This window comes from Miniopterus schreibersii (genome assembly GCF_964146895.1).
Source record: "Miniopterus schreibersii genome assembly, chromosome: 2".
In the NCBI taxonomy this organism is placed as follows: domain Eukaryota; kingdom Metazoa; phylum Chordata; class Mammalia; order Chiroptera; family Miniopteridae; genus Miniopterus; species Miniopterus schreibersii.
The window spans coordinates 95957097-95972360 of record NC_138102.1 but is presented as its reverse complement, the minus strand read 5'-3'; the positions used below and the strand labels follow the sequence as shown (position 1 = coordinate 95972360).

General features: G+C 41.1%; 1 protein-coding gene across 5 annotated transcripts in view; it reads left to right on the top strand.

Annotated features, from left to right (window-relative positions):
- IFT88 (intraflagellar transport 88) overlaps positions 1 to 1548 on the top strand; it is a 132479-nt gene extending 130931 nt beyond the window's left edge. For 2 of the 5 annotated variants that reach the window (XM_081129763.1, XM_081129762.1), the window contains 2 exons: positions 934 to 1044; positions 1239 to 1547. In XM_081129763.1, coding sequence (XP_080985889.1) covers positions 934 to 1044; positions 1239 to 1360 — 233 coding nt within the window. In that variant the 3' untranslated portion in view covers positions 1361 to 1547. Of the gene's footprint in view, positions 1 to 933; positions 1045 to 1238 lie in introns of all 5 variants that reach the window. The other 3 variants (XM_081129765.1, XM_081129764.1, XM_081129766.1) reach the window with 2 other exon arrangements.
- The last annotated feature ends 13716 nt before the right edge of the window (positions 1549 to 15264 follow it).

The following is a 15264-nucleotide window of genomic DNA, read 5'->3' as shown; positions in this document are numbered from 1 at the left end:
AATATTGTGGGAATTTCAAGGGAAAGAAAGAAAAACTGTGGGAGTGGAGGAGTGGTTCTTTTAAAATATATATATTTTTTTAGTAGAAGAGATGTAGGGTTCAAAAGTACTATTAATATTTCTTACTAATGTGAGTGTACAACCCTATCTGAAAATCTTCAGTGATGTGAATTGCATTATTTCCCATGGCAGCCATTCCATATTCGGACACTGTCATCCTTTTCAAGTGTTGCCTTATACTGAGCCAAAATCTATTGTACTGTGCAGGGCAAATCTAATATTCTTCTATATAAACATTCTTCAAATGTTTGAAGAAAGTGGATTATATGTCTATGTTATCTCATACCTGGTTTGCGTTTGCACAGCCTCTTCTGTTTATTATTTTATTTGATGTGGTTTTTGGTCCCTCAGCTGCCTTGATATGAGGTTGATGACACAGCTCATATTGATCTCATCACTTTCTATTTGTTCTTTCTCCAGTTCCTCTTTATTCTTTGCTATATTATAACTCCACAAAGTGGTCTTTAACTTCTCACAAGTGAATTGGCAAAACTGAAACCTATAACTAAGCACACATTTGAAAGAATACATACAGACTACTCTTAAGTGATGTTTTCTCTATATTATAGATTCCCAACAAGAGATTTCTTTTAAATATAAGATAACAAGAATTACACCCCTCAGTATTGACTATGATCTTGATCTTACTAAATGACCTATCATTGTCAGTTTAGACCAGACCAAAACAGGAGAGAAGGACTTGAGAACTAAAACTAAAAGGATTTTCAAAAAAAATTTACATCTCTCGGAAATTGGCTTCCAAATGAAACAACCTGCCTGTTTCTTGGCGAATAAGTATGCTTTAGCTTCATGATGTAGTGTTATGTTTTCTTAACATGTTAAACAAATGCATTTTTATTTTTTTGTTTTCAGATAGTGGCCAGAACTGTAGTGCCAGTAGTAAAGGTGAACAGCTAAGTGCCAAACTCAGAGCTTTACCCGGGACACACGAGCCTTATGAAAGTAGCAGTCACAAAGAAATAGGCAAGTGTCCATGATCCCCACCCAGCCCTACAGGCAAAATGGGTCTGAAGACTGGTGAGATGGCAAAAATGTATAATTGGGTGTTAAGAATTTCGTACACAAAGACAAAATTTAAATGACATGGAAGAGCATTTCTGTTCATGTTTGTTTTGTTTTTTATATCACTCTAATGTAACAATCTGTTTTGAACCTAGATGCCTCATATGTGGATCCACTTGGCCCTCAAGTGGAAAGACCAAAGACTGCAGCCAAGAAAAGACTTGAGGAGGATGATTTTGCTGATGAAGAGTTAGGAGATGATTTGCTTCCAGAATAATATGTACCTTATATGTTATTTATTAAAGGAAAGAAATTGCCTTGCATGATAATACCCATGTTAAACCTTGGGTTAAATATACAAATTCTAATTATGTACACTTCCAAAGTTTTTAATAAGTGTATTCTGTTCTATGAGTATAGGTTTAAGTCTTGTTTTGTTTTTAATTGAATAAAAACATGAAACTAATCCTTTAGGCCTATGACTTCCTTACCCTTTTGAAAACATTAACCCCCAGTAAGAAATGAATTTTGTTGCACAATCAATTATCACACACACGTGTATGTGTGTATTCACAAAAATTACCTTTTCTACTGCAGTGCATGCTATTTTCTGTAATTTCATTTTTGAAGTATTATAAACAAAACTACATTGATTTCATGGGTTGGAGCTTAAAAAATACTGTGCTAGGACATATCCTTGCTGAATCTTTATTCAAGCTAAATTACTTCGAGTTTAGAAACTACAACTCTGGAAGTTTGCCTGAGGGAGGTTATAATACTATTCAAACAATATGGGAAATCTAGGATGGCTGCAGAGGAGGTGGAAACTGCACACTCCTCCTCCATGTGCCAAAATGGATTTACAGCTAAAATACAAAGCAATCAACCTGAATTAACAACTGGAGAACACCTGAACACGAGTATTATATCCAAGGATTGCTAGAAGAAGCTACACAGAAAAGGGCAGAGACACAAAGAGGGATGGTCCCTGCACCCAGGTGTAGCAGCTGAGAAGCCAGAGGGATATCATGGCTGCAAAAGTCCCCCCTGAGGAGAGTGGGGTCTCAACCTCATGCCGGGACTCCCAAACCAGAGCACAAGGGCCTGGAAGAAGAGCCTGCATAGCATCTGGCAACAAAAATAAGCAGGGAGGCCCAAGCAGTGTGGCTCAGCAGTTGAGCATCGACCTATGATCCAGGAGATTGTGGTTTGATTCCCAGTCAGGGCACATGCCCAGGTTGTGGGCTTGATCCCCAGCGGGGAGCGTGCAGGAGGCAGCCAGTCAATGACCCTCTCTCATCATTGATGTTTCTCTCTTTCTCCCTCTCCCTTCCTCTCTCTGAAATCAATAAAAACATATTTTTATAAAATAATAAGTAAGCAGGGACTTTGCTGAAAAGAAGAAGGAGTCTGCTAGATTCCCTTTGCTCTCCTAAAGGGCCATCACACAGGAGTTCACCCTTGGGCACTTACCTGGGGCTCTGATAGAAGGAAGGAGATTCAGGGTATACGGGAGTCATAAAGAGAAGATCTTGGGGGGATGTCTCTGGAGAGATATCTGGAGGGTTGGCTACTGAGTTCCTGGTCCTGAGTCAACATCCCATACCATCCTATCTCAGGGTCCGGCAATCCTTTCTTACACCACCAGCGGGGGAAAGTGCACTAACCCCATCCTCCAAATACTGGTGATATCACCCTACCAAGCTCGAGTCTGGCATAAAGGAATGAAACTACAGAAAGACTCTCAGATGGTCATTGAACTGAGTGGCTTTGGAACAAGGGCCAATCTTTCCCCTATCCCACAGGTTAGGCAGGCCCCTCCCGCAATGGAAGTCTCCCTTGTCAGGGTCTCTGGCACCAGGCAGCTACAGAGCTAGGGTGAGTCTTCCACTTGCTTCCCTCCTGCAGATCTGTGCCACTCCCAACAGAGGGCTACCTTGATTTACTTTACCAAATCCTTCTCCCCCCATCCTAAGCTCAGTTCTGCGGGCGGGGGGTGGGGGGGGCAGGGGGAAAAGGGAATGCAACTCAGAACTGGAACATTTGGTGCAATGCCCCCTCAGAGAGTCCCATCAGGGTCTCTGGAAGTGCACAGAGGAGCTAGGGGGAGGAGAGCAGATGGCTTCCCCCCCAAGGACCAGGCTACGCCCACTGGAGGGCTGCCTTGATCTGTTCCTTCAAAGCCTGCTGGCACCATCCTGCTGAGTGCAGCTTCACAGGGGAAAGGGAGTGCAACTCAGAACTGGGACACTTGAGGTGACCTGCTCGGAGCCTCCCAACAGGATCTCTGGCAGTGCACTGTCAAGCTATGGGAAGGCAAGCAGCTCTTTCCCCTCCCAAGGGTCAAGGCCAGCGCCATGTGGAGGGCTGCCTTGATCTGTTCCTCTAAGTCCTGCAAGTGTGAGGGAGCAAGGATCACAGTTCAGAGCTTTGGAATGCAGGTATGTCACTGGAGTCTCTGAAGGTGTGCCTACAGAGCTACGGGGAGGAGGTGTGCAGTTTTCTCTCCTCACACAGGCCAGTGCCACCACCAACAGAAGACTGGCTTGATCTGTTTTCAAAAGCCCAGCTGGCCCTATCCCGCTGGGCTCAGTTTTGATGCAGGAAGGAGGCTCCACTCAGAGTGCATCTACATCAGAGGCTCCAGATAAGGGCTTGAATAGGTGTGGATATAACATAAAAGGAGGAGTGCAGCTCACCCCACTCCCATAGCCCAGGCACCCCAAGCAGAAATCTTTCTTGATCTGTTTGCCCAAGTCCCAGTGACCCCATTCTGTCTTGGTGAGCTTGCTCCTGCAGTGAGGACAGCTGGCTACATGCAACTGAACCTGTGGTGCACTCCTCCTGGGGGAGCTAGAGTTGGAAACTCTGGCAGATACTGATAGTATGTCTCTGGAATAGGAGCCACATTCTCCCCATCGAGTGCCAGACCATGCTGCCTCAAACGAGGGGACCCACTAGCCCTGTCTGCTCGACCTGGTCACTACTGAGCTTGAGCCCTGTGGAAGGGCCAGTGGGGCATGACCAGTTTGGGCCCATTCTACAACCTTTCTTCATAAGACTCTGGAGGAATTCCAGGCAACTTGGGGGGGGGGGGGCACTGAGTAACTGACAGGTGAAGGCCTACCTCAGGGAGCCTTGGAATTTTGTTGATCTGACCCCAGCTCAGAGCTCCAGGAAGCTGACCCATCTACACAGATTGGCCACTCCCATGCACACCCAAGTCAGGTAGATGCAGACACACAATGAACATTGTGGTAGCTCTAGACAGGTAGCCCAAAACTGAATACACTCCTGCACCTGAACTACACAAAGGTGGATCAGAACCAATACAACCAGTGGTGGGCTTCAGACCAAACCAGAGCTTGATCCAACCACCAACCAGCCACACAAGTGATACACCTAAAGGAAGATTCTGGTAGGCACCAGATACTGCTGAGAACAACCCCACCTTGGGAAACAACCCCTGCATAGCATCTCATACAAGGTGAAAGAGGTTTATCCCTATAATCACTCAACCTGAAAGGTTAACAGCACCCATGAAAGAGCCAATAGCATTCATCAAGATGCAACTATAAGACGGGGTGCATATAATCCACAAGAAACATTCCTGGAGCATGGAGCTCAGGTGATCTGGAAGATTATGTCACTGAGCCCAATAAGACACCTACATAGCCTCTTGCATGCCATGATCAGGGTTGAGCCTCACAGTCAGCCAGCCTGAGGTTTGATCCCACCCACAAATTTCCCAACAGTAATCAAGACCCAGTTACAATATGAGGGCCCAAATAACCCACACAAGAGACATTCCTAGAGCACCCAGTTCAGGAGATGGAGACTGCAATGCTGGGTCCCCCAGAACACCTACTACAGAAGGCCACCCCACTAAGACTGGGAATTATAGCAATTATATCTATTATATAGAAACAAACACAAAGAGACAGCCAAAATAGGGAGACAAAGAAACAGGCCCCAAATGAAAGAATAGGAATAATCTCCAGGAAAAGAGCTAAATGAGATGGAGGCGAGCAATTTATCAGAAACAGAGCTCAAAGTAATGGTTATCAGGATGCTCAACAGCATGAAAAAGGACATAGAAACCATGAAAAATAGTCAGAAATGAAGAATGCCATTTGTAAAATAAAGAATACACTGGAAGAAATAAACAATTGGCTGGATGAAGCAGAGGATCAAATCAGTGATTTGGAAAACAAGGTAGAAAAAAACAATCAGAGCACCATAAAGAATTAAAAAGAATGATATTAGTTTAAGGGAACTTTGGGACAACATAATATAACAACATACGTATCATAGGGGTTACAGAAGGAGAAGAAAGTGAGGAAGGGATACAGAACCTGGTTAAAGAAATAACGAGAGAAAACTTCCCTAACCTGGTGAAGGAAAAACTCACACAAGTTCAGGAAGCACACAGAGTCCCAATCAAGAGGAACCCAAAGAGGCCCACACCAAGACACACCATAATTAAAATGGCAAATGTTAAGACAAAAAGAGAATCTTAAAGGCAGCATTAGAGAGATAATAAGTTACCTACAAGGGAGTTCCCATAAGGTTCTAATTTCCCAACAGAAACACTATAGGTCAGAAGGGATTGCAATGAAGTATTCAAAGTAATGAAAAGCAAGAACCTGCAACCAAGACAGCTCTATCCAGCAAGCCTATTATTTAAAATGGAAGACAAAGAATTTCCCAGGAGGAGGAACCAAGATGGAGGCATAGGTAAATACAGTACCCACCTCCTCCCACAACCACATCAAAATTACAACTAAAATACAGAACAACCATCATTCAGAACAGCCTGAAATCTTGCTGAATGGAAGCACTATAACTAGAGAATTAAATAAGTAACCACATTAAGACTGGTAGGAGGGGTGAAGGCATGAACGGCTGGTCTGACACCCACATGTGGCAGTTTAAAATTAGAAGAAATATCTTGGCCGTGGAGACCCCCCGGGGAAGAGGAAGGGACCCCAGCACCCAGAACCATCAGCTCAGCATTCCAGTGCTGGGAAGAGAAGTCCCTGTAACTTCGGGCCATGAAAAGCAGCAGGGATTGTGGCTGAGTGACAAGGAGGCAGCCGGAGACCCAGGCATTCCTTTTAAAGGGCCAGGACATGGACTTACTTGGACTTACTCCCTCTGAGCTCTGAGCTCCAGTGCTGGGGCAGCAGCTTGAAAAGATCCAGAGGCATATGGGAGGAACTGAATTGTCTGGCATAGGGCAAGAACTGGGGGTCAGTTTTCTCCCAGACAAAAGTGCTGGCAGAGGTCATTGTTACTCTGCTGAGGCCTCGTCCAACACAGAGCTAACTGTCAGGTGCCATATCTAAGTATCCATAACCTGGCCCACACTGTTCACCCACCCTGGTGATTACTTGAGTCCCCGCCCCACCCAATTTGCAGCCCCATCCAGGCTGTTTGCATTGGCTTTTCTACATGAATGGCCTATGCTGGCTCAGGGTTCAGATTTTCCTAAAATCTCTCAAATAAGCACAGCTGGCATCAGCATGCCCCACACGTCTCAATAAGTGACCCCAGGCCTGGCACTAGCAGCAGCTTGCCAAAGTTCATAGCTTGGCCTCTACTGGGTACTTCCAAGCCCAACGGAAGAAGCAACCATCTGCAGATCACTCTGTAGCTCGTGCTGTGAAGCCCCAAGCAGGGTACAGACAGTAGCTGAATTTGCACCTCCAGGGAGGTCCCAAAGACAGTGCACCCAGTGGTCAGCTTCAGACCACACCAGATTACAACCCTACCACATCCACGAGTGATACACTCAAGGGGTGGACTCAGTGAGCACCAAAGCCCCACTGAAGCAAACCCTGCTCCATAGGGGTGACTCTTGCACAGGAGCTCTTCAGCTGGAGTTACAGCTGGTCCTCACTGCAAATTGGCCTGAGAATCAATTCCTCTCAGTGACACCAACAGCAACCAAGGCTGAACTACAACAGGACAGTGCACAAAGCCCACACAGGGGAGCACCTAGAAGGCCCAGCTCAGGTGACTGAGGAGGCTGAGCCACTGGGCCCTACAGGACACTGACTACACAAGGTCACTCTACCAATTCCAGGAGACATAGCAGCTCTACCTAATACACAGAAACAAACACAGGGGAGCAGCCAAAATGCGGACACAAAGAAACATATTGAAAAGGAGAACAGAAGAAATCTCCAGAAAAAGAACTAAATGAAATGGAAGCAAGCAAACTACTAGATATAGAGTTCAAAACAATGATTATAAGGTTGCTTGAGGAACTTAATGAGAATTTCAAGAAACTAAATGTGAATTTCAAGGAAATTAATGAGAATTTCAAGGAAATTAGTGAGAATATCAACAACATAAAAAAGACCAGTCAGAAATGAAGGATACATTAACTGAAATTAAGAATAATTTACAGGAAATCAACAGAAGAGTAGAGCATGCCGAGAATCAAATCAGCAATTTGGAATATGAGGAAGCAAAAAACACCCAATCAGAACACCAAAAAGAAAAAAGAATCCAAAAATATGAAGATAGTGTAAGGAGTCTCTGGGACAACTTCAAGTGGCCCAACATTCGCTTTATGGGGATGCCAGAAGAAGAAGAAAGAGAGCAAGAAATTGAAAACCTATTTGAAAAAATAATTACAGAAAACTTCCCCAACCTGGGGAAAGAAATAGACTTACAAATCCAGGAAGCACAGAGAGTCCCAAACAAGAGGAACCCAAAGAGGCCCACAGCAATGCACATCATAATTAAAATGCCAAAGGTTAAAGACAAAGAGAATCTTAAAAGCAGCAAGAGAAAAGCAGTTACCTACAAGGGAGCACCCATACGACTTTCAGCTGATTTCTCAACAGAAACTTTGCAAGCCAGAAGGGAGTGGCAAGAAATATTCAAAGTGATGAAAAACATGGAACTACAACCAAGATTACTCTACCCAGCAAAGCTATCGTTTAGAACTGATGGTCAGATAAAGAGCTTCACAGATAAGAAAAAGCTAAAGGAGTTCATGACCACCAAACCAGTGCTACATGAAATGTTGAAGGGTCATCTTTAAGAAGAAGCTAATGAACAAAAGAAACTAACAAACAAAATAGACCCAGAGACACTGAAGCATGCAACAGACTACTGTATTTCAGAGGGAAGAAGGAAGGGGATGGGGGCAGAAAGAGATTAACCAAAGAAGTTATATGCATATATGCATAACCTATGGACACAGACAATAATGGGGTGAAAGCCTGGGGAGAGGGTGGGAGCTAAGTGGAAGGGGTCAATTGTGAGGAAAACAGGACATCTGTAATACTTTCAACAATAAAGATAAATTTTTTAAAAAATTTCCCAGACAAAAGAAGACTAAAGGAGTTCATTACCACCAAGCCAGCATTGCAAGAAATGCTAAAGGGATTGGTTTATGAAAAAGAAGAAGAAATACAGAGAGAGGAACATAGGCATAAAGAAAAAAATGACAATAAGTACCTATCAATACTAACCTTAAGTGTAAATGGATTAAATGCTCCAATTAAGAAAACATAGGGTAGCTGAATGAATAAGAAAATATGACCCATATATATGCTGTCTACAAGAGACTCACCTCAGAACAAGAGATTCACAGAGGCTGAAAGTGAAGTGATGGAAAAAATATTCCACGCAAATGGAAACGAAAAAAAGCTTGGGGAGCAATACTTATATCTGACAAAAATAGACTTCAAAACAAGGGCTATAACGAGACAAAGAAGGTCAGTACATAATACTAACGGGATCAATACAACAAGAGGATATAATCTTTGTAAAGACATGCACCTAATATAGTTTATATATATATATAAAACTCTTGGTAGACTTTAAGAGAGATATTGACAGCAATACAGTCATAGAAGGGGACTTTAACACTCCACTATCATCAATGGATAAATCTTCCAGACAAAAAATCAACAAGGAAACAGTGACTTTAAATGAAACACTAGATCAGATGGCTTTAATTTATATTTAAAGAACATTTCATCCCAAAGCTAAAGAATATACATTCTCCTCAAGTGCTCATGGAACAGTCTCACACACAACAACCCAAAATCTATGAGACACAGCAAAAGCAGTACTGAGAGGGAATTTCATAGCATTATAGGCCTACCCCAAGAAGCAAGAAAAATCTCAAGTAAACAATCTAACCCTACTCCTAAAAGAACTAGAAAAACAACAACAGGAAAAGCCCAGAGTAAGTAGGAGGAAGAAAATAATAAAAATCAGAGCAGTAATAAATAACATAGAAACTAAAAATTAAAAAAAAAAAATACAAAAGATCAATGAAACCAAGAGCTGGTTCTTTGAAAAGATAAACAAGATTGATAAACCTTTAATCAGACTCATCAAGAAACAGAGAGGACCCAAACAGATAAAATTAGAAATCAAGAGGAGAAGTAACAACTGAATTACAAGAAATACAAGAATTGTAAAAAAATATTAGAACAACTAAATGCCAACAAACTGGCCAACCCGGGCACAGGGGACAAATTCCTAGAAACATACAATGTTCCTAAACTGAATCAGCAAGAGTCAGAAAACCTGAATAGACAGATAACAACTAATGAAATCAAAGCAGCAATAAAAAAAAACTCCCAACAAACAAAAGTCCTGGAGCAAATGGCTTCACAGGCAAATTTTACCAAACATTCAAAGAACTAACACTAATCCTCCTCAAACTATTCCAAAAAATTCAAGAGGAGGGAAGACATCCAAGCTCTTTTCACAAGGCCAGCATTATCCTAATTCCAAATCCAGAGAAAGATAGTACAAAGAAAGAAAATTATAGGCCAATGTCCCTGATGAATATAGATGCTAAGATCCTCAATAAAATATTAGCAAATCGGATTTAGTGAAACATTAAAAAGATCATATACCATGACCAAGTGGGGTTTATTTTGTGGATGCAAGGTTGGTACAATATTTGTAGGTCAATAAATATGATACATCACATAAACAAAATATAGAAATCATATGATCATATCAATATGTGTAGAAAAAGCATTTGACAAAATCAAACACCCATTTATGATAAAAACTCTCAGCAAAGTGGGAATAGAGGGATCACACTTCAACATATATGAAAAACCTACAGCCAATATCATAGTCAGAGGACAAAAACTAAAAAGCATTTCCCTTAAAATGAGGAACATGACAGATATGTACACTTTCATCACTCATATTCAACATAGTACCGAAAGTCCTAGCCACAGCCATTAGACAAGAAGAAAAAATACATTGGAAAGGAGGAAGTAAAACTGTCATTATTCACAGATGACATAATATTGTACATAGAAAACCCTAAAGATTCCACCAAAAATCTACTAGCTCTAATAAATGAATTCAGCAAAGTAGCAAGACACAAAATCAATATCCAGAAATTGGTTGCATTTTTATATACCAATAATGAACTATCAGAAAGAGAAACTAAGAAAACAATCCCATTTACTATTACAACAAAAAAAATAAGGTACCTAGGAATAAATTTAACCAATGAAGTAAAAGACCTGTACTCAGAAAACTACAGGACATTGAAGAAATTGAGGAAGATACAAATAAGTGGATGCATATACTGTGTTCATGGATTGCGAGAATTATATCATCATCAAAATGTACATACCGCCTAAAACAATCTATGAATTCAATGCAATTCCTATTAAAATACCAATGGCATATTTCACAGATCGAGAAAATATATTCCGAAAATTTATATGAAACCAACAAAGACCCCAAATAGCCATGGCAATCTTGAGAAAAAAAGGACAAAGTTGGAAGGATCAGAATACTGGATATCAAACTATACTACAAAGCCACTGTAATCAAAACAGCCTGGTACTGGCACAAGAACAGGCATATAGATTAGTGGAACAGAACAAAGAACCCAGAAATCGACCCAAGCCATTAAAGTCAATATTTGACAAAGGAGGCAAGAGCATACAATGAAGTAAAGATAGTCTCTTCAATAAATGCTGTTGGGAAAATTGGACAGATCCATGCAAAAAAAAAAAAAGAAAAAAAAGAAAGAAACTAGACCACCAACTTACAGGATACACAAGAATAAGCTCAAAATGGATAAAAGTCTTAAATGTAAGTCATGAAACCATAGATATCCTAGAAGAAGACATAGGCAGTAAAATCTCAGACATCTATTGTAGCAATATTTTTGCAGATTTATCTCCTAGGGAAAGGGAAACAAAGGAAAAAATAAACAAATGAGACTACATCAAACTAAAAAGCTTCTTCACAGCAAAAGAAACCATCTACAAAATGAGAAGGGAACCCACTGTTTGGAAGAACATATTTGCCATTGATACATTTGATAAGGGGTTAATTTCCAAAATATATAAAGAACTTATACAACTCAACACAATCCAATTAAAAATTGGGCAAAGGACCTGAAAAAACACTTCTCCAAAGAGGACATGCAAATGGCCAGTAGGCATATGAAAAAATGCTCAACATCACTAATCATCAGAGAGATGCAAATTAAAACCACAATGAGATATCACCTCACACCTGCCAGAATGGCTACTGTCAATAAGTCAACAAACAACAAGTGCTTGGCAAGCATGTGGACTAAAGGGAACCCTAGTGCACTGTTGGTGGGAATGCAGACTGGTGCAGCCACTGTGGAAAAAAGTATGGGGGTTCCTTAAGAAATTAAAATTGAAGTGCCTTTTGGCCCAGAGGTGCTACTTATGGGAATATATCCTAAGAATCCTGAAACACTATTAAGAAAGAATATATGCTCCCCTATGTTCATAGCAGTGTTATTTATAATAGACAAGATCTGGAAACAGCCCAAGTGCCCAAAAACTGAGTAGATTTAAAAACTGTGAGCCCTAGCCATTTGGTTCAGTGGTTAGAGCATTGGACTGAAGGGTCGCTGATTTGATTCCAGCCAAGGGCACATACCTCAGTTGTAGGGCCCAGTCAGGGTGTGTGAGGAAGGCAACCAATTGATGTGTCTCTCTCACATCGATGTTTCTCTCTCTCCCTCTTCCACTCTCTGAAAAGCAATGGAAAAAAATCCTCTGGTGAGGATTAAAAAAAATAACTGTGATACATTTACACAATGGAATACTACACAGTTATAAAAAGAAAGGAATTCTTACCTTTTGTGACAGCATGGATGGACCTGGAGATTAATGTGTTCAGAGAAAAAAGCCAGTCAGAGAAAGACAAATACTGTATTGTATGATCTCACTTATATGTGGAATCTAACGAACAAAACAAACTGATGAACAAAATAGAACCAGAGATATGGATACATGGTACAGGCCACAGATCTCAGAGAGGAGGTGGGTGGGGCAGACTGAAGGAAAGAAGGTGAAGAGATTAGCCAAGGAATGTGCACAGCCCATGGACACAGACAACAGTGTGATGAGGGCCAGAGGGAGAGGCGGGCTGGGGCTGGGTGGAGGCGGGCAGCAGGGGGGATGAGGGACAGCTGTAATAATCTCAACAATAAAAATTAAAAAGAAAATAAAAATCTGTATTGGAGGCAGTACAAAATATAGTAAGAGAAAATGTCAAACCATGACCCCATTGCTCTTTCCTGTAGTTTCTTTGTGCCTTCAGCCCAGTGGCGGGTACCCATAACACTGAGCAGTGACAGCTCTAGGAACACATTTCCAGTTTGTTACCTAGGGGTGGGGCAGAGGCCGGACTGCCTGAATTTCTTCTTATCAGGGTGTCTGGCTGATTGACACTGTGTAGAGGAATCACAATGATGAGCTGTCAGAAGAAGGGGCTCATCATGAACTCACTGGAGAGGACGGACTCCTTCACCTTATCTAACATCACTACTACAGCGTGCACTCTACTACTAGGTGCAGGAGACAGAAAACCAAGATCAATTATGATCCAACGGGGGAGGCAGTCAACAAATGCACTAGTATCTAGTATGTGCAAGACTCTGGGGAGACAATAGTGACTAGACTGAACAAGACCCCATCCTCAAAGAGCATTAATTCTGGTCAGAAGACAATGAGTATATTTTTAAAAGGGCTTTAGATATGGTTAAGTGCAGTTAAGAAAATAAAACAGTGATGTGATAGGGAGTGATGGTGGTAGAGTGGCTATAGATAGAAAGGGCTTGTGTCAGGAAACAGGATATTTGAAATAGAATATTTGGATGTGGTCCCATCATTGGGATGACAGTGTCTGGCGTCTGACCATATGACTTGATAGTTGAGATGTGAAGGGAGAGAAGATAACTGGAGCTCAGCTGTCTGGCCATGGTCACGTAGAGGGCAGGGCCTGAATGAATCATCTGTGTGGGTGTTACAGGTGTCAGGAAGGCAGAACAGAAGTAGTGGTAGGTCCAGGTGCTCACCAAGATGACAGCAATAACGAGAACTATGGTGGGAAAACCTGACAGTCTTTTAAAGGATGGAGAAGTTTGGGTAGATGTGTACATCAGTAACCCAAGAAGTTAAGTATGAAGGTAGCCAACCATTGCCTTTTGGGATTATGGGCCTAAAAGATTTTTCCAACAGCTCAGTTCCAGCTGTGCCTGGTACTTGGGTGGCTAAGTAACCAGAGGGTGAGAGGGAGGAACTGAAGATGACAAATTAAGTTTACGTGACTGCAAGGATGGTGACATCTTCAGTAGAGAACACGGTGAGAATCTGTTTCTAAGTGAATGTGACAAGCTTGGTTTTGAGTATTTTGTTGCCTTTTTCTTGCTGTATGTCTCAAATTTGGATTTAATTATTAACAAGCTGATTTCACATGTTCATAAATATGCTCAGATTGAGAACTGACCACAAACTGGACAACTAAAACACTTTGCACCTGTTTGTAAGACATTTTCTCAACTGTTTAGACTCACAAAGATGAACCGTATATTCTTTCAAATTGGTGAGCATTTTCAGTAGTTTGTGATCTTTTCAAAATGAAAACTGTTAGAAAGTATTTTCCTTTCCACTTCCAAGGTAATAAAAGAACAGAGACATTGCCACGTTAACAGACAGTGGCAGGCATTCTGTTGAATAATATACAGAATAGTCTGGCACTGTATTGCCTCACATATTAAAGTATGTCTTGAGACATACTGAGTATTCCGTGAAACTTGTTATATATTGTCTCTCCTAAAGGACTCCTACATTTTATATATATACAAAATATATATATATAAAATATATTATATGTAACATATAAAATATTTTAAAATATATTAAAATACATTAAATATATACATATAGCAACATTTGAGTATTGGTATCTATTTCCATTTCACCAGAAAGGAAATAAAGAACATTAACATTTTACTCATCAGAAAAAGGTGTTTTATAACCTCAAAAGAAATGTTTACCCATCCAGAGCTGTAAATCACTTAAATTGGATATTTCAGTGGGATTTTTAGCAGTTAATAACATAATCCTTAAACTGTTCAGTTATAGACTATTCAAGTCATATAAAAATGTTGCTTTTCTACACAGCATAACTGAAATGTAGTTTAACCAATGGTCTACAAGGTAGTCAAACACCAAAGCTGCAAAACATTCAGGGAGCCATGACTTAAGTATTTTCTACACGTTCAAGGACAGTTTAGTGGGTATCTTTTGTCCTTATTTTCAAAGTATCACTGCTGTAAAATGACCATATTCATGAGCCTGCCACCCAAAAAGCATGAAGCATTAATTTGTGGAATGAACAAATGAGTAAGTTTCCTTGTAAATATAACACATACAATTTAAGTATATTTCCTTTAATTTATTCACAGGATATCAGGTTTGTTTGACATGACTGTTTGCATTTACAATTTAGTTATCATGAAGCAGGAATCCCCAACCCGGGGAAAAACCAAGTGATGCTCACGTACAGCCGTAAAAATACAAGTTGAGGGAAGATTTTAGTACTTTGATTTCAGAGTTGACAGAGACACGGAAGGATCATTTTCTGTGTTTAGGGGAAAGGAGAAACTGCCTCCTCTCGCCCTATTAAAGAAATTGAAAAATCTGTAATGTATTTCTTTGAACGGTGGAGTCTAAGAGAAGGAAGTCGTCCTGCAGAAGAGAATCCTTCCAGGCTGCTGAGTTCGCTTTTCCCAGGTAGCCTGGGGCGTTCTTGGGGAGCTTTGCTCACTAGAGACCTCTTTCCGCCCCGAGCCCGCTCGGTCCCCCTGACTTGGCAAACGTGGCCCCTCTGAGCCGGCAC